Raw genomic sequence first — 22,260 nt, forward strand, 5'->3', positions numbered from 1 at the left:
ATCTAATCTAATCTAATCTAATCTAATCTAATCTAATCTAATCTATCTATTATATCCCAGTCCCCCTTAATTCTTTGTTAGCAATCCCAAAATTTAGGAAATACAAACGATGTCGCAGTGGCAACTGCCTGCCTGTGGACGGCTCTAGATTGAGCTGATACAGGCAAAAGATTTCTTCCTCTCATATTTGGGCCAACATGAATATATATATATATATATATATATATTCATCAGAATTTGGGTTTTGTGTATAGTTCTATTTTTTTTCAAATAGTAGATATTAGGGCATTTTATAGCAGGAGCAATTTATTTTCCTTAATGTTCTTCCTGTGAAGAACGTGCTTTCCCTCCTCAACACACCCATCATTTCTTCTATCATGAGCTGAGCTAAGCTTCAGTCTGAACATCAAATTGTTAACAGGAGTTTCCTCATGTTAGGAATGGCTATTGGGAAATTCTGCAGCACATAGAGGAAATCAGTATACGCTTGAGGGGGGAAATGGTAAAGATCTCTTTGAATTCTAGAATTCTTGAAAGAAAGATTTAGTTCAGCGAAGGAATTCATTTCTCAACCTTCAGAAATGGTAGAATCAGGCAGACTGTGAGGTCTGAGTTGGTAGTAAACAGTATCCTAATCAAGGAACTACCAACTCAGATAAAGAATCCAACAGTAAATAAGAGCCTAATCAAGGAACTACCAAGAACTACTACCAACACTTATTTGTATGTAAACAGAGCAAACCACACTCTCTCTTAGTACTGATTATGTTACCTAGTTGGGTCTTGAAACGTCTGCAAGAAAACAACCAAGCTCAGAAAGTACCAAGGACCGCATAGCTATAAATATCCCTTTCTATTGGTACTAAATACACCAGAGGTGTCAAACTGCCGGCCCATGGGCCGGATGCATCATAGCAAAACCACGCCCACCCCATTGCCGGCAATGGCAAAAAAGTCACGATACGTCGTGACACATCACGTGACATTGCGAGTTTGACACCCCTGAAATAGACTGTCTTGTAAGCCTTTTCTGAATGACTTGTTTCCTCTCTGTGGTCTCATTTTTTTTCACTTGCTTTTTTGAAATGAGCTTTGCCAATTCTTTACTAGATAAGAGTAATTATTAAATTATTTTTTTAAAAAAAATCACAGCTGATACTCATGATAATGCAGTTGTGTTGGACTTCAGCTCCTAGAATCCTTCAGAGTATTTTTTTTTTATTTAAAAAAAGGGAGGGCACCCTGTTTGGTAAGCAATTTTGGGATATAAAGAAATCCTACGCTATATTTCAAATTGTGTTATGTTCTGATATTCAATCTCCTGGGGTGGTTTGCAATCCAAATTCTCCAATGCCCTTATTTTATACTGGTATATGATCAGGTTTATTACAAAATTCAGACAACCATAAAGAAGTGACTCGTAGGATGCCTTTTATTGATAAATGATCCACAAACATAGAATACACTCCAGCTGATATTAAACATTTCCAACCTTTATTGATTTCACTTGGAGTTCCCTGCTGAAATCAATGAGCTTTCAAGTTATTAAGCTTTTATTGGTTTTCATACAAAATAATTTTTTGAAAAATTGAGCGGTATACATTTAAGAGAGAGGGAACTTCTCTACCGTTAAATGCTGACTGATATCTTTGAAGCTTTTTTCCCCTAGTGGAGAATATAAAGCTAAGTTTTACTTCCCTGGTGCTTTGTGTGTTGTTGTTTTTTCTATGCACAAATCCTTAATCTAGTATCTCCAGAGGTAGATGTATCTATTTCTAGAACCATGAAAGTGCAATTTGACAAGGTATTACAGCTTTCCACAGCTTGACATCCCTTGAGATATCTCAAACAACAAATTCAATATCCTCAGCTAGGATTTTGAGAGTTCCGGGTTATAGGAATTGTGGGATTTTCATTACTTGCCTTAATTCTGATTTACTAAGGTTTGTGATGGTGGCATGGGAATTGTTTGGGTTTTGCAATCTCTCCCCAAGCCGATATATTACTTTTCTTGAAACTCTAGTTGTAAAAAAACCTACTTGGATGACCTGGGATAATCAACAATAGTTTTCCTGAAGGACCTGGGATAGTCAACAACAATTATGTTGCCATTATTTATTGATATATTTATTGATATATACAGTTATTTAAACTGTAGATGTAGCCATCCATTTCATAACCAACTCTGGGCAACTCCCAATCAAAATGGGGGCTTACGTCTCACGGTTTTCTTTTCAGAGAAACCGGATTGGCTCAGAAAACCCCAGCGATGTCTTCCGTTTCTTGGTTGAAGAACGGACGCAGTGCTGCCAGACCAGAAAAGTACGGTACACGGAGAGGGTGGAGTATCTCATGCAATTGCCTGTAGCAATGGAAGCTGCAACAAACAAAGGTAAAGTGGAAGAGCCTCAGGTGTACGAATTGTCTATCATTCAGATATAATTCAGGGATGCATACCTTGGAAGTCCAAGCTCAGTCGCCCGAGTGCCTTGCATTATGAACAATCTGCTGTAGATCCAGCAGTGAAGTCAGAAATTTGACCAAATTCCGTGCGATCCACTCTTAGATGCAAAATGTTGTCGGTGGAGTCATTTCTCATGTTCATTTGCTGTCAACTGAGCCCATGCATGACTCTCAATAGATGTACGGCGTTTATTCAATCTCACTTGTTGTTCTGATTAGATGAATTGATTGCCTATGAATTGAAGAGAAGAGAAGCAGAAACAGCAAGGAGGCCCCCACCAGAAGTGGTCCGGGCAAGGATCCCTTTCAGTGCTTGTCTCCAGGCCTTTTCTGAACCAGAAAATGTAGAAGACTTCTGGAGCAGTGCCCTTCAAGCCAAGTCTGCTGGCGTTAAGTAAGTATGAGTCAGGCAAAAGAGATCAGGACCGCACGTGAAGTTCCAATGAAACTGATTTATTGCTAATCATCACTATGCACAGCAATATTGTCAACTAACGGACAATCGATATCAGAGTTAGATAACGGTCAGTGGGATTGCCGGGTAGGTTGGACTTAGCTCGCTTGTGGCTATGTAGGAATTCTAGGCTGATCCCTCTTTTGACTCTGCCCCCAGGTTCTGCCGTTCCTGCTCCTATAGTATCCACATTTGTTTGAACATGGGTAAGCGTACCCATTGTATCAGACATGATGGAATAGACAAGTTGCATTCGTCAGTCCCATTATGCTGATAAGGATTTTCAGGAGCAGCCTTGAGAATTGTTTAGGAAGCGAGACAAACGGTATTTGAGTTAAAGAAATGGGGCTACATTTGAGATTGCTTTACGGAATTGACTTGATTGAGTATGCTCCCCTCACCACCCCAAGCTATAGATTGCCTGTGCCCTTGCTGGCATTCTGTACGCTGATCAAAGCAATGTTATTCGAGTGGGCATCCAGCCCTGTGTTTAGTGTTATAGTCATCCATGCTTTTCTTTGTTTATTTAATACATTTAATCAGTGTACTAGCTAACTCATTTGGCTAAGCAATTCTGGTACTTGTTGCTGTCTTTTTTATAGTGTTATAGTCATCCATGCTTTTATTTGCCTATTTAATACATTTAATCAGTGTATTGGCTGACTCATTCGCCTAAACAACTCTGGTATTTATTCTTGTCTTTTTAAATATATTACAGTAATATATGACCATAATTGAGCCTGGAATTATAGATATAAGTTGTGCTGGTCATTAAACAGGTCATCAAATGACTTGTGGTCATTAAGTCAAACCTATTTTTTTGCAATGGGTGTTTTTGCTGGAAACCGGAAGGAAAACACTAATTTCCAGGAAAAAAACAAAAACCCCAAACCTAAATTGCAGTTGGTAACCACGAGACACTGCAAACAGTTGTAAAAGTGGGCTGGTTGCCAGCACCCAAAGTGCGATCATGTGACTACCAGGTAGGGCGACCATTGGAACTTTAAATCTGGTTCATAAGCAGCCTTGTGGGGAGATCTGTCATAATTTTGACCGGTCCTAAATTGAGGATTACCCATATTTTCACTTTGTATAGTTGGTTGTTAACTCAGTCATTCAAGATTTACTATGGGATGGGACAGGACAGATAAGATACGCATATAAAGAATTTTTCTGGATCCAGATCAAAGACATACTGAGTTTCACATTGGCCAACTAGTTGCCTAATTACATGGATATTTATTTATTTATAGGCACATGCAATTTCTATTTGTATGCTGCTTACTTCCTGAGTGCTTAAAAACATAACTAAACTGGTATTCAGAAATGTGCTGATTCTGATCTTTGGAGATGACACGGATAGTTATGGAGAGCTTCCATGAACTTGGCTTATCCTTTTTTTTTAAAGCCACGAAATCTTAAATTTGGGAAAAACTATTGCCTGTTATGGATCCTGATTCTCCTTCACGATTCTAGAGCTTGGAGGAAGTTCCTTCCTTCTCTACAACATTCTTTATATGTTTGTAATATCCCTTATTTTTTTCCTAAGTTTAAAAGCTTCAAGGATAGCCTTCTCATGTTGCTTCAGCCTCCTCAGTTATTCAAGATATACTTCCCATTAGATTATTTATAAGTAAAAAAAACATTTGCCCTTGGGGAATAACCTTCCGTTATCCATTTTTTCCCCTACTCTTTGTGTCTTCTGAGATAGCAACTCCATAAATAATTCCATTTACTTACAAAAGTCTGCCAGGACCCTTCATTTATTCGTTTGTTCTCTGTATAGTAGCATTACACGCTTTCTGCTGCCTCTTCAGTCACTTGAGCTTCGAGTCTTTCCTTGGGACGAAGTGGAAGGAATCTTCTCCTATTCTCCTTGTTCTGGAGATGATTTCAGAGACTACAAAACAGACCTTATAAAAATATATGTATTACATCTGATAGTACCCCTGAGACTTTGTTACTTTGGCTTAGCCATCTGGTAAAAATAAGATACGGGTTACTCTTACCAGATGGTGGAGAAGCAGTGGGAGGAGGGATCTTGCTCCAGTGATGACAGTCTGGAGTGGCAATTCAATTAATAAATGCTAAGTGAAATCCCAGCTGTACTTATAATCTGACTTCAGCTTTCCTTTGCTTTACAGAGCTGCAACCATTGCAATGGGAGGACTGGCCATAAAGTTACTTTTTTTAAAAAAATCACTGTTGTAATTGCAAGTGGTTGCTAAATGAGGCAGTTGGTAAATGAGAACTACCCGTATTTCTTGGCTTTCCAGACATATCTGGCTGGCTGCCCGTAGAAAATAGTGGAATGGGCGGGCTCTTGTGTATGATCCAATAAGAGCAGTTCAACTGTTCTGTTAAAATGATGAAGGTTCTGATCTTGAGTTTTGGATCTTCTAATTTCACCTGGAATTGCTTTACACTTCCAGAACGTCTCTCTTTGCTTCCTTTCCTGAATACCTGGTGGTTCAGATAAAGAAATTTACTTTTGGTCTCGACTGGATCCCTAAGAAGCTTGGTATGTATTTGGACTGCTGTCTTCCATATTGAATTGCCTTGTGTTCATTTGTAAGGTTTATCTACTCCATGGCTGCTTAAGGGGAAAGTTTCTTTCATCCTCCAGATAACAGCCAAGAAACTCGATCGTTGAGTTTCTCAATCATCCAGGTGAGGGTTGTTGCAAAGGTGCTTTTCCCAAAAGGTAACTGGTTCATGGATGCTTCATGGATGAAAACATTTTCGAAGAAAAATCAAGGAAGTCCAGGTGTCTTTTGGAAAAAGCTCCTTTGGGACAGCCAGGGAATTTCCTCTTGTTTCTTTTTTCTGTTAATACTGGAAAATGGTTTTGTGTTTTTTTTTAAAACTCAGTTTGGTGATGACCTGGGAATATTACAAGTCCAAGGCACTTTAAAAATAATTGAATTGTTCATTTCCCCATCCCCAAAGAATCAAATGACTGTTTTCTACAGAAATAGATTCTGACTGCCACATTTCAACATATTCTGATTCATACGAGGAACTTTTGTGAAACTTAGAATATAGAATCATAGGGTCGGAAGGGAATTAGGAGATCTTCTAGTCCAACACTCTGCCCATGGCAGGAGATCCTATACCACTTCGAATTTTATTTGGGCTTGATGGGATGGATACACACCATCATAGAAAGAATAACAGAATAACAGAGTTAGAAGGGGCCTCGTGGGTCCTCCATTCCACCCACCTATCCAAACAAGAGTCCCTGTACTTACCCTTGTATATATTAGCTTACCCTTTACTTTTTATTTATTTATTTACTTACCCTTGTCTGTGTTAGCTCAACTTTGATTGTGATGGTTGAATGGAAAGAATATGACAGAGCCCACGGGATGGTTATGGTGACCATTATTTACCTACCTGCCAATTTCTGTTTATAGAGATATGATTGCTATTTCATGATCTCAAATGCTGTTTCCCACCCAAAGTTATGAGGTTGATACAGGAGGTCATATAAATAGAAATAAATAAGTAAGAGGGCCCTAAACTAATTTGTTTATGGCATTATAGAAACTTGAGTTAAGTGGTGGGCCTTTTTTGTAGTGGCCCCATGCACTGGAATGTGCTTCTCCCAAAGCTAAACAGAATACCTTTCTTCCTTGCATTATGCATCTTTATTCCACCATGACTTTGGCCCAAGTGAATAGATTGTAAGAATTCTTTCTGGATAGGTTTGTATCGTTTCTGTCCCTGCCACCTCACGCTTGCCTGTCAAAACCATTCAGCATCAGCTGCCATGAACTGGGGGGGGGGGCTGGATGGGAGGATGGATGCTTTGAGGGAAACGAAAGTTCCCTGTATCTCTCCGAGATCTGCTCCAAGGATAATCAGCTGGGAACAGAAAGTGGCTGCATACCAAACCCATGCCTGAAGTGACCATTCTAAAAACATATTGTTTGAACTTGATGTAGGGTTGCCAGGTGTCCACTATTTGAGTGGACAGTCCACTTTTTTCACATTATGTTCACTATTTTTTTTCACAAAATAGTGGACATTTTTTTTATTCAAAAGCTTTATGATGAAATGGTACATAATCTAAAGCTGTACAGTCTACTTTTTTTACCACTTAACCCCCCCCCCCGCTTGTCCGCTATTTTTTGGAAGCAGACCTGGCAACCCTAACTTGATGGGACATGGGGGCCCAGTGATGGGAGGCACCTAAGGGAGGGAGAAGTTAGACTTGGGGATTTTGGTGCACAATTTTCAGTTCTGGCTGTCGAACCTTCAAATTGCTCTGAATACAGCCATGTTTCTTCACTCTTCGGTTGTTACAGCAACGGGAGGGGGGCAGATGCATTCTTTTAGTTAGTCAAAACAATAACTTTCTTGTGGGAACCCAGGTTAGGCGGTCTAAATGTTCGGCGGGCTGGAGCTACCATTAGGAAGCCCGCCAAAGGTGTTAATTGGGGATTGTGATTTTTGACACATTAGTGGGTGGGGAGTTCAACTTTTACTTTGTAACTTTTTTGGAGGGGGGTAACTTTCAGTCTCGGTTTCACCTTTGTTCGTGCTGATATTATGTAATTAAAATTGTTCTTTGAGGAAAACAATTTGCCTCAGAGTTCTTATTTCTTCTGGTCTCATCTATCGGAACCATGACACTGGCTACGCGTTACTGTAATTCACTTGATTTCTAGTAAACTATACCTTTCTCGATAAATGGAGTTAAGGATCTTTCTTACTTAGAGGTTCAGGCTGAGGCAGGTCTGACAGGTTCATTGTTCTTGTTCTTCCTTCTTTGTTATAGACCAGGGGTAGGCAACCTTGGCTCTTTTATGACTCGTGGACTTGTTGAAGTCCACGAGTCATAAAAGAGCCAAGGTTGTTGCCTATCCCTGTTATAGACTGTCTATAGCAGGGATAGTCAACCTTGGCTCTTTTATGACTCGTGGACTTCAACTCCCAGAATTCCTGAGCCAGCTGTGCTGGCTCAGGAATTCTGGGAGTTGAAGTCCACGAGTCATAAAAGAGCCAAGGTTGACTACCCCTGGTCTATAGTTTCACAGTTAGGATGATTTCCAAATAATTTAATTAATTTCCCGTTTGTCCTTTTGCTTACAGATGTTTCTATAGACATGCCAGATCTTCTGGACATCAGTCACCTCCGAGCAACAGGCCTTCAACCAGGAGAGGAGGAACTTCCAGACATCTCTCCACCTGTGATCATTCCCAATGACCCCAAAGGTACTCCCTACTACCATGAGGATTCCTACCTCCACACCATTCTCCACCACAACTGTTAGTTGATATTCTTTTTGTCCCCTTGTCATTTCGCATCCTTTCCTGTTCGCATGGACCATCTTCATGGATGCCAAGCTACAACATGATCATTGGGAGTCTTGTTTGCAAGAGAAGCAGGCAGTGATGGAACCAAGACCTGGTTCTCTGGTGTAAACAGAGATCTATTGGGCATGCTTACTTTGGTGGATTTGGCATGTTCTGTGTCCGTTTTAGGTTGAAGCTGTGATTGAAGTGGAGCAGGCTGGAGGTCAAAAGAAAGGGAGGTCATGAACCAAAGTTGAAGAAATCTATTCAAAGAACAACAAGATAATTATCCTGCATCCTGGTGGTCAATTAATGTGTAAAACCACAAGAATATAGAATTCTTTATTGGCCAAGTGTGATTGGACACACAAGGAATTTGTCTCCAGTGCATAAGCTCTCAGTATACATACAAACAACAAAGTGATAGGTCATAGATTATAACTCATAGTTACAATCAATAATCATAAGATACCAATAGGAGAAGATAGTGGGAAAGATGAGAAGAAGATGAGAAGGATAATAGCAATGCAGCCTCTTATAAGGGTAAATATCTTTAGGCTTAAGACAGTGCTGTGGGAATGAAGTGTTCAGCAGAGTGATGGCATGGGGGAAAAAACTGTCTTTGTGTCTAGTTGTTTCGGCATGCAGTGCCCGATAGCAGCGTCCTAAGGGGAAGAGTTGAAACAGTTTATGTCCAGGATGTGAGGGGATCTGTAGATATTTTCTCAACCCTCTTTCTGGTTCATCAATAGAAAGCAGGGTGATTGCAGTTGTTTTTTCTGCTGCCCTAACTATCCGTTGAAATCCGTACCTGTCCTGTTTGATTGCTATGCCAAACCAGACAGTTACTGAGGTACAAATGACAGACTCAGTAATTCCTCTGTAGACGTGTATATTTGCTGATATACTGTAGCCCAGGGGTCTTCAAACTTGGCAACTTTAAGACTTGTGGACTTCAACTCCCAGAATTCCTCAGCCAGCCAGGACTGGCTGAGGAATTCTGGGAATTGAAATCTACAAGTCTTAAAGTTGGCAAGTTTGAGGACCCCTGCTGTAGCCTCTTGTCTGGAGTGGGGGGATAGTGTCATGGAACCTCTAGTAGGAGGGTTTGACGTAAGATAGCAGCTCCACCACTTTAAGTAAGGAAGGTGTGTGCCATTCATGGATTGTCCACAAACACAATGCTCAGGATTGGAATTCAAACAGATACATTAAGGGGATGTATGCATTACTTTTAGTTCCTCAGAAGAAAAGTTTCTGCAGAAGAGGTGTGGACAGAAAAAGTTGGAGTCAGCAAAATTAAGTTCTGCCTAAAGGTCAAAGAGGTTCATTTGGGCTTCCTAGTATATTTTTTTTCTCCAGCTGGTTTAGGTTAGAGTTCTTACCACTTCCAAAATGGAAAAGCTAATGACTTTGCTGATGGCAGCCCTGGGGGTACCAGATTGGGGTACGACCACAAAGAATCTGTTTTGTAAGTTCTAGGTGACGATCTAGTATTTATATCAAATGCAGAACTGGCCAATTTCCATTTTCCTGCCGCTCCAAAATACTTTGGACTCCCTTAACTAACTTTCTTGACTTTCAGATGGCATGATGAACCATTTCATGGAGCGTATGTATCCCATTTCTTTATGTTGGTTTTATTTTTGTTTGACTTGGCTGAGCTTACTTGCTGCGACTTGCGGAAGCTTTACAGACTGCACGAGAGCTCTTCGCTTAACTCTGCTCTTCTCCTCCATAACTTTCCACCTGTCCTGGGTCTGCGCTGAGATATTGGAAGGAATCTTAATAACACTGGAGAAAGCTGTTCCCTATCTTGGATTATTCCATGTTCTCATAGTTGATTTAAATATTGTTTTATTAATATTGCAACCTAAGAGATTTGCTGATTAATCCAAAGGATCAGTGTTTTGTTTGCAATTGCTAATCAATTATTTAAACTTTTTTTTTTTTGCTTCACTCTTTACCAAAAAGAATATTATCAGAGATGCTTGCAGATCAGTAGAAAGCGAGATCTTCTGAATCAATAGTCACTACAGCGTTAAAGAGAGAAACAGAGAGGAGGAATAATATCAATTTTGGTTCAGGCATTCATATCTAGCTTTACCTTAACGAGAACTAGAAACTTTAAAAGTGTGAACAGAACAGAGATCGAAATCCTCTGATACTGCAGCATAATTTTGTCTTTGTGCATAACTGCAGACTCCCCTAGATGATTAATTGCATTTATGATCCAACCGTTACTTAAACCAGCTGAAGCCTGAGAGTGTTGCTTCACTTTATCATTTATGCTTGCCCTGGCTGATGGTTTCAGTTCAGGAGCTCCATCAATATGTGTGACCTTTAAAATGCAGAATTACAAAAAAAAAAACCTGGGGTATCTTAGCTTTGGGAACTGTTTTGCATGGAGAACAGCCAAGGCTTCAGCTGATGTTTGTAGAGCCTAATAACCTTTGTCACTTTTGCTTTTAGGGGCGATTTAGATCAGCACTCGGTGCTGACTTTGCTATTCTTCAAACAGCACAAAGACTGTTGCAAGAACAGCTCTTCCTTTTGATGTTCGGTTCCTATACTGATCATTGCAAAAACTGAACATCTGAACCCAAGCCTGCTGTTCCTTGTACAAGAGATGAAAAGGAATGGAGAACACTCTGAGTAACTTCTGTGTTCTAATTTGCACCTCCATCGGATGCTGTCTCCAGTGGTTATGATTTTTTTAAACAGCGGCAAGCGAAGGCTACAACATTTGTACTAAGAAATCAATTACAATGTTTTGCAGAGTCACAGTTTGATGCCAGTTGCAGTCTTTGTGTCTTGGGTGATAAAAGCAGCCAGGGTTGTCGACTGGGAAGTGATGAGTTCATTTTTCACCTGGAATGTCCTCTCTCTCAGCCCCAGATTTTGATGAATCCTCCGTGATGCAGCTAGCAGAGATGGGGTTTCCGTTGGAAGCATGCCGAAAAGCCGTGTACTATACTGGCAACATGGGTGCCGAGGTGGCTTTCAACTGGATCATTGCACACATGGAAGAACCAGGTCTGGTGTCTGTGGAGATTCTCAATCATCCAGGTCATGGTTGTCCCAAAGGTGCTTTCTCCAAAAGGCAACTGGACTTTCTTGGTTTTTCTTTAAAAATGTCGGAACTGAAGAAGTTTCTTGGATGAGAAGTAAAACATTTTCAAAGAAAAAAACCCCAAGAAAGTCTTTTTGCAGGGGGTTGGACTAGAAGACCTCCAAGGTCCCTTCCAACTCTGTTATTCTATTGTATTCTAGTGCCAAAATTGCACATATCTTCTATTTGTAAAAATATCCTGAGGATACATCATGAAAGTACAGGTTGAGCAATTGCTATATATTTTACTACAGGTTATTTTATTGTTAAGAACAATAATTTTATTTACATGTAACACTTCCGTCCAAAATAAGTCCTCCATTCTTCTATCTTTTATGCTACGTGAAATCTTCAAAGACTATATTGATTCTATTCTATATTCTACTCTATTCTATTCCTACTCTACTCTACCTCTACTCTATCTCTACTCTACCTCCATTCCATTCCATTCCATTCCATTCCATTCCATTCTATTCTATTCTATTCTATTCTATTCTATTCTATTCTATTCTATTCTATTCTATTCTATTCTATTCTGTTCTGTTCTGTTCTGTTCTGTTCTATCCTGTTCTATTCTATTCTATTCTATTCTATTCTATTCTATTCTATTCTATTCTATTCTATTCTATCTCTACTCTACCTCTATTCCATTCCATTCCATTCCATTCCATTCCATTCCATTCCATTCCATTCCATTCCATTCTATTCTATTCTATTCTATTCTATTCTATTCTATTCTATTCTATTCTATTCTATTCAGTATCTTTGGGACAACCAGGTCTGCTATTTGGATTTTTACTTTATTTTGTGCAATTGTAAACAAATATATTTGTGCTTCTTGGGAAGAAGTGTATTTCTACTAAGTCAGAAACAAATCTCGATTCCTTTACAACAGGAGTCCCCAACCCCTGGGTCATGGCCTGGTACCAGGCTGTGGCCCTTTCAGAACCGTGAGTTAGTGCGCACAGCTCCATTTGTGCGTGTGGTGGGCGAATGCGCTTGTGCAGGAAGCTTGTGTGAGCAGCGTGCGTGCGCACCCACCGCTCATGTAAATGGAGCTATGCATGTGCCCATTGCTTTCACAAAACCATCCCCTCTCCCCCGCCCCCTGCCGGTCCACCAAGGCAGAAAGAATCTCCTGTTTTGCACTGTTGCAAACAAAGGTCCTTTAGAAAAACCATCTAGTAGATTAGGCCAAAGATCTGACACGAACCTTCCTGAAAAGAGCAGCAACTATGAATGGGAAAGACCACGGACACAGCATAAAAAAAACCAGACCTCCTACTTGGTACATAATTCTGTGAAATAAGTCACCAACCTATAGACTCACATTATTTTTATTTAATACTTAAATGGTCCCCCAATTGAGAAACTGGTATATCTCTCTCTCTCTCTCTCTCCCCAGTTTACAAATTCTTCTGTGCTTGGTATCCTACAAAGATGTAAATCAACAACAGGGTAAAAGTCTGTCACCACATTAGATCTGATTTCTGCCTTTTTTCTTTTTGCAATTGTACAAGGGTCTCTTTAGTAATTTACACAGTGTACCATTTTCCCAATGACAACATGTCAGTAGTTGAGGTGAATGACATTTCAAGAGGAAAACGATAAAAATTCTAATCAATTATTTGCCTTGCTTGAAGACATGTGGGCATTGATTTTGCAGTCTACAGGTATAATGTATGTATGTATGTATGTATGTATGTATGTATGTATGTATGTATGAATGAATGAATGAATGAATATCCCAAAGGTGCTTTTTCAAGAGGCAACTGAACTTTCTTTGTTTTTCCTTGAAGATGTTCTGTATCTTCAGTTTCCAAGAAGCTGCTTCAATTTCTTCAGTTCAGAACTGAAGAAGCTTCTTGGATGAGAAGCGAAACGTCTTCAAGGAAAAACAAAGGAAGTCCAGTTGCCTCTTAAAAAAGCATCTTTGGGACAACCATGACCTGGATGACTGAAAACCCCCCGTAGATGTGAATTAATGAATACCTTCCATTTTATTCCAGATTTTGCAGAGCCTTTACCCATCCCTGGCTATGGAGGAATGGCCTTTTCCCGAACAGGAGGGTCAGGAGGTCCTCCAGGGTTGGATAATCAGCCTCCAGAAGAGATGGTAGCCATAATTTCCTCTATGGGATTTCAGCGGAATTTAGCTCTTCAGGCACTACGGGCAGCAGTGAGTTTTCCTGAAAATTATTTGGGATTTATTGGTAGCCCAAAGGCAGATGTTTCCTCCCCTATGACCCCATAGGACTGTGACAATAAATTAATGTCACATCCCCAGCTATACAAGTCTTCTGACTCTTGCTAGCAGCAGCAATTTTGGGGCAAGATAACTTTATGCACAAAAATGGAAGGACATATATATGGCTAGTTTATCCTGTTACGTATAAGTAAAAAGTTGAAGTTTGATGTTATTACCTTGTTCTACTGCACCAATGGGAGTCGGATGCCCTTTTTTTTTTCCTTTCCCCCCTTTTTCGTACACTTTTCTCATCCCTATTTTTCCTACTATTTTCTTTTTTGGTTTTGTATTTTATGTTATAAACCAGTAATGGTGAACCTTTTAGAGACCCAGTGCCCAAACTGCAACCCAAAACCCACTTATTTATCACCGGGTGCCGGGTGGGCGTGGCCGCGGTGGTCATGGCAGACTGGGTGGGCAGGGGCAGGGCGGCGGGGGCCAGTCCCTTGCCATCTCCGGGGCATGGCACGCGTGCCCACAGAGAGGACTCTGAGTGCTGCCTCTGGCACACGTGCCATAGGTTCGCCACCACTGTTATAAACTAATAAAAAAAACTTTAATCAAGCAGCAGCAAATTCGTTAAAGGAAGAGTATGCGTTAGAGTTGTTTAATCATCATTAAATTGATGATGGCCCTCTTGGAAGAGGGCAGACCAAAGTATAGGTAGTCCTCAACTTACAATCACTTGCCAAGTGAGTGTTCGAAGTTACAACAACATTGAATCAAGTGACTTATGATTGGTTTTCACACTTATGACCGTTGCAGCATCCCCATGGTCACCTGATCAAAATTCAAATGCTTGGCAACTGGTTCACCTTTATTACGATTTCAGTGTCCTGGGGTCACTTGGTTAACTTTTGTGACTGTCTGACAAGCAAAGTCAATAGGGAGGCCAAATTCACTTAACAACGAGGTTACTGACTTGACAATTGCAGTGGTTCACAACAACTGTGGCAGAAAGGTTGTAAAATGGGGCAAAATTTGCTTAACAAATGTCTTGCTTGGCAACATAAATTTTCAGCTTGATTGTGGTCGAGGAGTACATGTATTGTTTAAGCAGTATATTTTGCTGGACTCTGCTTGAGAATTAGGGAACTGCTATAGCAAGACTATCTAAGAGTCACACTGAGAATGCCGGTTATTAAGTAACACAGACAAGTATTATTGTACCTCTAGAAAAAGCCCTCCAGATTTAAACAGCCCCAGGGCATGCTGGGGGTTGTAGTTCAACAGCATCTGTAGTCTAGTAGTGCTCATTTGTTCTGTTTTGCTTATGTCCTAATTGTTTTACAAGGCTTGAAATTATCAAAAAATTTCACTCATAGTATATAATGACAAGATGTTAGTGGAACAGAGAGCCTAAAGGGCAAAGCAACTCATGCTAGCTTTAAAAAATGTTACAACATTTTTGTTGCTTTAATGCAAATCATCTAAGTATGTACTTGCATGCTCAGCTATTCTTCTGGGATGTATCAGACATGGGAAGGCAGTGACAGTAGATGCTATTTACAATATAGAATAGAGTAGAGTAGAGTAGAGTGAGTAGAGTAGAGTAGAGTAGAGTAGAGTAGAGTAGAGTAGAGTAGAGTAGAGTAGAGTAGAGTAGAGTAGAGTAGAGTAGAGTAGAATAGAATAGAACTGGAAGGGACCTTAGAGGTCTTCTAGTCCAGCCCCCTGAGAAGAAGCTAGTACAGTTTTTCCTAACCAGGGTCTCTTCTGCTACCATGCTTACCTCAGTTATACAAGTTGTAATCCCTCCATAAAATGGTATACAAATAATCCTGAATTAATGAGCATAACCAAGCATAAAATTATGGTCAAAATCATGCCAGTGGGTCATCATATGACTGACCTGATTTTTTTGCAGTGATCGTTAAGCAGATCCCATGGTCATTAAGTGAACCCACTGCCTGAAATGGGCCTTTACTTTGGGTTGTTTTTTTCCCCTGAACACCAAAAGTAAACACTGGTTTTTGTCAACAAATACTGTAAATCGTGACCACAGAACGCTGCACATAGCTGTAAATATGGGCCAATTACTGAGCCCCTAAAATGCAATCCTATGACCACGGGAGGGGGGGGAAGCCATTGGAATTTCAAATCCAGATAATAAGTACCTTCGGGGGTGGTGGTTCTGTCGTAACCTTGAACATTCACTAAGTCACTGGTCACGATGACTCAAGGATTACCTGTATGTATACTTGTCTATTCTTGGAAAACAACAGCAGCTCATTAAGAGAAAATGCTATCACAGCGATGACAAGATATTGATAGTTCTTTGTCTATTTTATTATCCCATGCTATTTTGTCTGGAAGAATAACAACTTGGAGCATGCATTGGAGTGGATCTTTAGTCACCCTGAGCCAGAGGAAGAAACTGAAGTAGCTTCTGAGGTCATGACTATAGAAAACCATGTGAATGCTAACATCCTTGCAGAATCTGATCCGGAAGGACCCCGGATTAAAGATGGACCAGGAAGTAAGTTTCTCCCGGCTACGTTACATACCTTAATCTGCCTGACTTACTCATGTGGGTTTACACTTATGAATTGTTTCTCTATCCATATCAGATGCATCAATTGGAATAGCTATAAAACGAGCAGTGATGGGTAAGCTGCCCAGAGTCACTGCATCAGTCAGATGGGCAGCATAGACATTTAATAAATAAATAAATAAGTAATACAGGTTAGTTCTGACCAATAGGAATCTCTGTGATTAATCTATTGGGATTGCATAAAAGCTGAAGAACGATGCAGGAAAGAAAACAACGGTTTCAGGATCCCTGCAAAGAATTACAGAAGGTTTTTTTTACTCAGATAAAGGCATTTCTTTTTTCTTTTTTAGATTAGGTTAGGACAATATGCTTTCGGTCTTTTCACTTGTTTTAATATGCCAGTGATTGCAATGTTACATCCCTGTGAACTTATCATATGTATATTATACACATGATAATAACTAACGAACAGGGCGGATTTCTGCTTTCTGTTAAATATTTTCTTGATGTCAAATTTCATTGTTGCTGTGTTAAACAATCCTTTAAATGATCCTAGTTCAATCTTTGGCATCACTGAATGATCTCAGCTTTTCCTCAATACTTCTCAGCCAGCAAAAATCATTAAAAAATGCTGACATGGACCACTGGTCTGAAACAATATAAAATAGCTATCATAAAAGGCCTTTACTGAAGGATGCATGTATGAGGTTTGGCAGGGGTCTTTATGACCTTCTCCTCATGCTTCAATTTGTTTGCAGCATTCCCTGCTTTTTTAACCATTATTTTTTTAACCATCATAACTCTTGCAGGAAAAATAAACCACAGGATGGAGCTTTTAGACAGCAGTTAAAATTTGTTGAGCATCAATGAATGCAGCAGCACAATCAAAATAGCCTGAGAATACCAAGAAATGCTTGATGCGCCTAACTATGGAACTTTTAAGGGAGATAATAAATGTCTGAAATATAAAAAAAAAATATTCTGAGATATATTGCGTGCGGTCCAGGGAAGGTTGAATATTGCTGAGGGCTTCTATGCTATGTCATCTTTTATAGGAAATAGCATTAAAGTAGATTTGATTCATGACAACCGCACAGACAATATATTTGCAGGGTTTATATATGCTGAGGGTTATGGGCATGTGGGTTTGCAATTTTCAAAAATGTCCATTTTATTCCTGAAATTAATTTTTTAAGAAAGGGGACCAATAAGAATATCAGGAGTTAGTTGATTAAGGAATTGTTATTATAGGAATGTGGGCAAGATTTCTGGACCGTCTTCATCATGACTTTGCTCATTATACTCTTGATATTTTCTTGGGCAGGATATGAACTCTTTGGCTTCATCAGTCACATGGGGACATCCACCATGAGCGGCCATTACGTTTGTCATCTGAAAAAGGAAGGAAGGTAATGTAGTGTGACATTACTGCTTGTGTTACTAACGTTACGCAGTGCCCAAAAGTTGGACAAACGTTTTGAGATTGGCACTTCTATGGAAACCCAGAGTGCTTTTTCAAAATGCAGCTGGACTTATCTTTTTCCTTGAAGACCTTTTGAGGATGGAAGGATTTATAAATTCCCTTTAAGTGGCCTCAGTGACTCTCAGAAAGAATGCCTAATGAGCAGATGACTGCAAGCAATATAAATCCTTTCATCCTCCACCATTTGGTCAGAGCTGATGAAGCTTCTTAGATGAGAAGTGAAACGTATTCTTCTTCCTCAAGGAAAGAACAGTCCATCTGCCTTTTGGAAAAGCATTTTTGGGATAACTATGACCTGGATGACTGAGAATCTCTACAGATGTCTATGGAAAACCATGTCAGAAAATTCCATTTCTTGAATGAATGAATGAATGAATGAATGAATGAATGAAAATGAATGAATGAATGAATGAATGAATGAATGAATGAATGAATGAATGAATGAGGCTGGCTCCCATGGTAGCAGTGGTTTTGATTAAGTGGATTAAGAGTCGAACACAGATTTTTTTAAACATCGGAAGCAGCCAGACTGCTGCTTGTTCATTATCCTAATTCCCCAGATAAGAAAAATCAACATATGCTCTTAATCAAGTAAGATGTTGGTGATGGTGGTAGTGGAGCCAGCTGTTGTAGGTGTTCCATATCCATTTAATTTAATTTCATGATGTTCACTGCATTTCCTTCTTTCTCCTTTTCAGGTGGGTTATCTACAACGACCTTAAAGTTTGTGCCTCGGAGCAGCCACCCATAGAGTTAGGATATATTTACTTCTATCACAGGATACCAAGTTAGACCTCACTATGTTCTCTGGCCTTAAGAAGCCATAAGCCTTTTTATTCTGCCAAAAATGTGTTTCAAGTAAGCAAAGCCAAAAAAAGAAAAGAAAAGCAAGAAGGAAAATATTTGGTCCTATTTATAGCTTAAATCAGGATAATTCAATTGATGCCTTCTTAAACCTTGTAGAGGAGAGCTTTCTGTTAAATGATGGTGCATTGTAGGATTTTAAAGTGTGTCTACATTTTGTGGAGACCTTAAGACTGTTCTGACCACTAGCAGAGGTTGCAGCAAACATCCAGAGAACACAAAACTGTTCCCGCACTGAGAAGAAGTTTCCATCTTACTTTTAACCCTTAAGGACTGAGGGTAGCGAAGCCGTTGCTTTGAACTAGGAATTCATCACTATTCTGGATGAAATCTTATTTGCTAGCATGAAAAGTTGCTTATCTGGAGCCCTAAGCTTCCAATTAAAAAGAGGAAAAAAAAGATGTAAGACCCCAGAATATTTTGCAGACTTCAGAGCTTGAAATTAAACCTAATTATTGAAGCCAAGGTGACTTATATTGTGTCCCAATACAGTCTGAATGGTGGTTTTTTTTTTTCATTTGGGATTTGATCACATGCCATGATTTATTTTATTTTATTTTATTTCTGCACCGGATGATTGATGGTCCTAAAGTTCCCCATCTAAGAAAGTGCTCATTTCATTCCCTGCAATGAATCAGTGTACGCACATATGCGTTTATCTGGCTGTATAACGGTGTCCCTTCCACCAGCCTGCGCAAGTGTTTATGAGGGCCTGTGGATCGATAAACATCAGCATGGCTATTTCCCCTCCTTTGTTATGAATTGCAAATAAAGTTTGAAACATGCATCATAGAAATGCATGGGAAATGGCTCGCAATATTGTCTTGTGATGGGGATATAGGTAGTCGTCACTGAGCAACCTCACTGGGATCAATAGCTTGGTTGTTAAGCGAAGCAGTCCCTACGTGAGAAGGGTCTAGGACAGGGGTCTTCAAACCTGGCCCTTTTATGACTTGTGGACTTCAACTCCCAGAATTCCTCAGCCAGGCACGTTGGTAGCTCTGGTTAGTTATAGAGAAGTTTAATGAAGCCATTCTCAGCAATGACACACGAGGAGAAACAGATTTGTGACAAAGCACACCTGCGCTTCCCAAACTTTTTCTTTCATTACCCAAACCACTTGCCAGACAGTCCTTTTTACCCAATGTAGGTCAAACTTTTTAAATCAATTTAAATGTTCCTGTTGTGGTCTGGTAATAGATTGTTGCTCAAAGAAAAACCACTTTTATCCAAGTTTGGGTTATTTATCCAGGTCTAGGAAGCATTCAAGTATACTGTCTTGATATCTGGCAAAGGTCTTTTAATAATTTCAGTCTTGAGTGGAAATTATTGCTCGGTAAAAGTGCTGACAGATTGATTTTTCTCCTTTTTCATTTTAAATACAAATTATGCTGACTCGCCAGTAGTTTGCAATGAAGTCGGTCTTCCACCTATGTCACATTGCTGCATTACGCCTGTGTTTTTTATTTTAAATCTCTCTTCCTGAACATTTTAATAGCTTTTCCAAAGCTGTTTTAATCTGGATTTTGATTGTTTTCATAAATCATAGGCCTGAGAAGCTTTATCATTTCTTTTCCGCTGCTGAAACGTTTGATCACTGAGGAATTTGCAGTGGCATGTAAAATCATTTCTAATAATTGAAAAAGAAAGTCAATTGCCAGGGCAAGTAACTCGGATTAAAACAATGGGGGATTTGGAAGCTGTTATGATGGATGCATGTATGAACAGATTTACATTGAGACACATTGATGCGTGCATCCCCTACATATATGGAAAGGCAGGAATTATAGTTCATTATGTTTGAATTCAGAATTCTGCATTCTGCAGTTTAAGGGCTTGGGTCTAGAAGCCCACAAGACCATAATAATACTATATTACTGTTATAAATAATACTGTAGGGCGTTGTTTTTCAACCTTAGCAAGTTTTAAATGTCTGGGACTTCAACTCCTAGAATTCCCTGGACAGCATGCTGACCAGGAAATTCTAGGAATTGAAGCCCACACATTTTAAAATTGCCCAGATTGAGAAACCCTGCTGTAAGGAGTGTCTTCTGTCTGACCCTTGGTCTCCTTCCAATTCAATCTGGCATCTCATGCTATTTCTCTGCAGGCAGCTTGGCATACTGATCATGCTTGCTGTGGTGGTAGATTCAGGGTTCTTCAATACAAATTTGCCAGTTGACCTTCCGTATCCTTATGCTTAGCTAGAGAGGTGATCAGCAAAAAAAATAAATAAATTCTGATTTTGATGCTTCCCCCAATCTGTCTTATTCTTTCCTTTTTTCCAAATTTACCCAGAAAGTTCACCCTTAAGAATTAGGAAAGACAGAAATTTAGCTGGGCAGTTCAAGATGTAATTCTAGAAGGGGCTGCTCATGAACAGTAGGTGCATCCAGAAGTCAATCAGACTGACTTAGTGGCATCTGGAACAATACTCAATAGTCAGTTTCAGTTTTATTATTAAATTTATACCCCGCCCTTCTCCCGGAGGACTCAGGTCAAAATGGTCTAGAAGTCAAAGCCTAATCATTCCAAGTCAGAGCTGCTTTTCCAGTGAGCCAAAATAAGAAAACAAATGTCCGGGACAGGATCTCACAGGCAAAGAATCTGTATACCCAGATCTGTCAGGAAGTTAAGATTCAGAATGCAACAATAACCAGAAATGGAGGTTTGCAAATTGTAGGTACAGTCCTCGACTTGCGAGTTTGTTTAGTGACCATTTGAAGTTACAAAGGCCCTGAAAACAGGGACTTATGACCATTTTTCACACTTAAGACCATTGTAGCATCCCCATGGTCACATGATTTACATTTGAATGCTTGGCAACTGACTCACATTTATGACGTTTGCAGTGTGCAGGGGTCATGTGATGCCCTTTTGCGACCTTCTGACAAGCAAAGTCAATGGGGAAGTCAGATTCATTTAACAATGACAGATTTTTGTAAACATTGTAACTTCAAACGGTCACTAAACGAATCGTAAGTCAAGGACTACCTGTACTGTGTCCTTATGTAGTTGGTGCTCAATATATCTGCTCCAGCTGCAAGACCATCACAATATATTGTTACCCGCCTTCACTCAGCTGGTGTCCATTAAACTGATTTAGCTGCCAGACCATCCAGGGGTCTTGAGATGTTCTCAAGCCTACCTTTATTCCCCAGGTGGTCTCCATTGCAATAAAGAAAGTGGGCTCTTTCCTGTGTTTTGATATTACAGTTTACATAACTGGGTGGCTGTCTTGGTGACATTGTCCAGGATGTCCCAAGGTAATGTTCTTTTTTTTTTTATTGGAAAACTGTTTTACAGAATAAAAAACAGACAAATGTTGTAAAAAAGAAATAAAGAGAAGTAATAAGCAAATAAGAAATAAAAGAGACAGAAAAGAAAGAAAAAGGGGCATGAAATATCAGCTTCTGATCTTTACAGCAGCTATAAATGCATTTTTATTTTATGCTCTCTAAGGTGTCATCTTTGTTTCCATATTCTACCTTTTCTAATCCTCAAACCCATAAATCACAAGTTAATTTTTTTTCCTATTTTAAGTAAAAAAAACAACAACTCCATAAAGGGTTTCTAATCACTGTTCTGAGGCATGACTGAACTAGCAAAGAGGGCTTGACAATATTAACCAACTTCCTCCTTCCTTAACTTCTGATTAGGTCTACCAGCCATGGATTATATAAATCCACATAACCATTAAATAATATCAGTCTGGTATAGATTTCTATATTTTCTTGCTGTCTACTGGTTGTCTGGAGATTTGCAGACCAATTCAGGTGGACTTATTTATGTGAGGTCAAGACAAACACGGGGGCACTCTGAATCTTTGGAGCAGATCCAA

At 39.6% G+C, this 22,260-nt stretch overlaps 1 protein-coding gene across 1 annotated transcript in view; it reads left to right on the forward strand.

The window, feature by feature from the left end:
- USP13 (ubiquitin specific peptidase 13) overlaps positions 1 to 19,224 on the forward strand; it is a 94,739-nt gene extending 75,515 nt beyond the window's left edge. Inside the window, exons 12-21 of the mRNA XM_015821465.1 lie at positions 2,239 to 2,392; positions 2,683 to 2,857; positions 5,350 to 5,438; positions 8,015 to 8,137; positions 9,804 to 9,830; positions 11,111 to 11,254; positions 13,340 to 13,509; positions 15,895 to 16,057; positions 17,397 to 17,481; positions 18,254 to 19,224. Coding sequence (XP_015676951.1) covers positions 2,239 to 2,392; positions 2,683 to 2,857; positions 5,350 to 5,438; positions 8,015 to 8,137; positions 9,804 to 9,830; positions 11,111 to 11,254; positions 13,340 to 13,509; positions 15,895 to 16,057; positions 17,397 to 17,481; positions 18,254 to 18,347 — 1,224 coding nt within the window. The 3' untranslated portion in view covers positions 18,348 to 19,224. The remainder of the gene's footprint in view (positions 1 to 2,238; positions 2,393 to 2,682; positions 2,858 to 5,349; positions 5,439 to 8,014; positions 8,138 to 9,803; positions 9,831 to 11,110; positions 11,255 to 13,339; positions 13,510 to 15,894; positions 16,058 to 17,396; positions 17,482 to 18,253) is intronic.
- Positions 19,225 to 22,260: the final 3,036 nt, after the last annotated feature.

The sequence above is a fragment of the Protobothrops mucrosquamatus genome, unplaced genomic scaffold (assembly GCF_001527695.2).
Source record: "Protobothrops mucrosquamatus isolate PMUCROS unplaced genomic scaffold, P.Mucros_1.0 scaffold_165, whole genome shotgun sequence".
Taxonomy (NCBI): Eukaryota; Metazoa; Chordata; class Lepidosauria; order Squamata; family Viperidae; genus Protobothrops; species Protobothrops mucrosquamatus.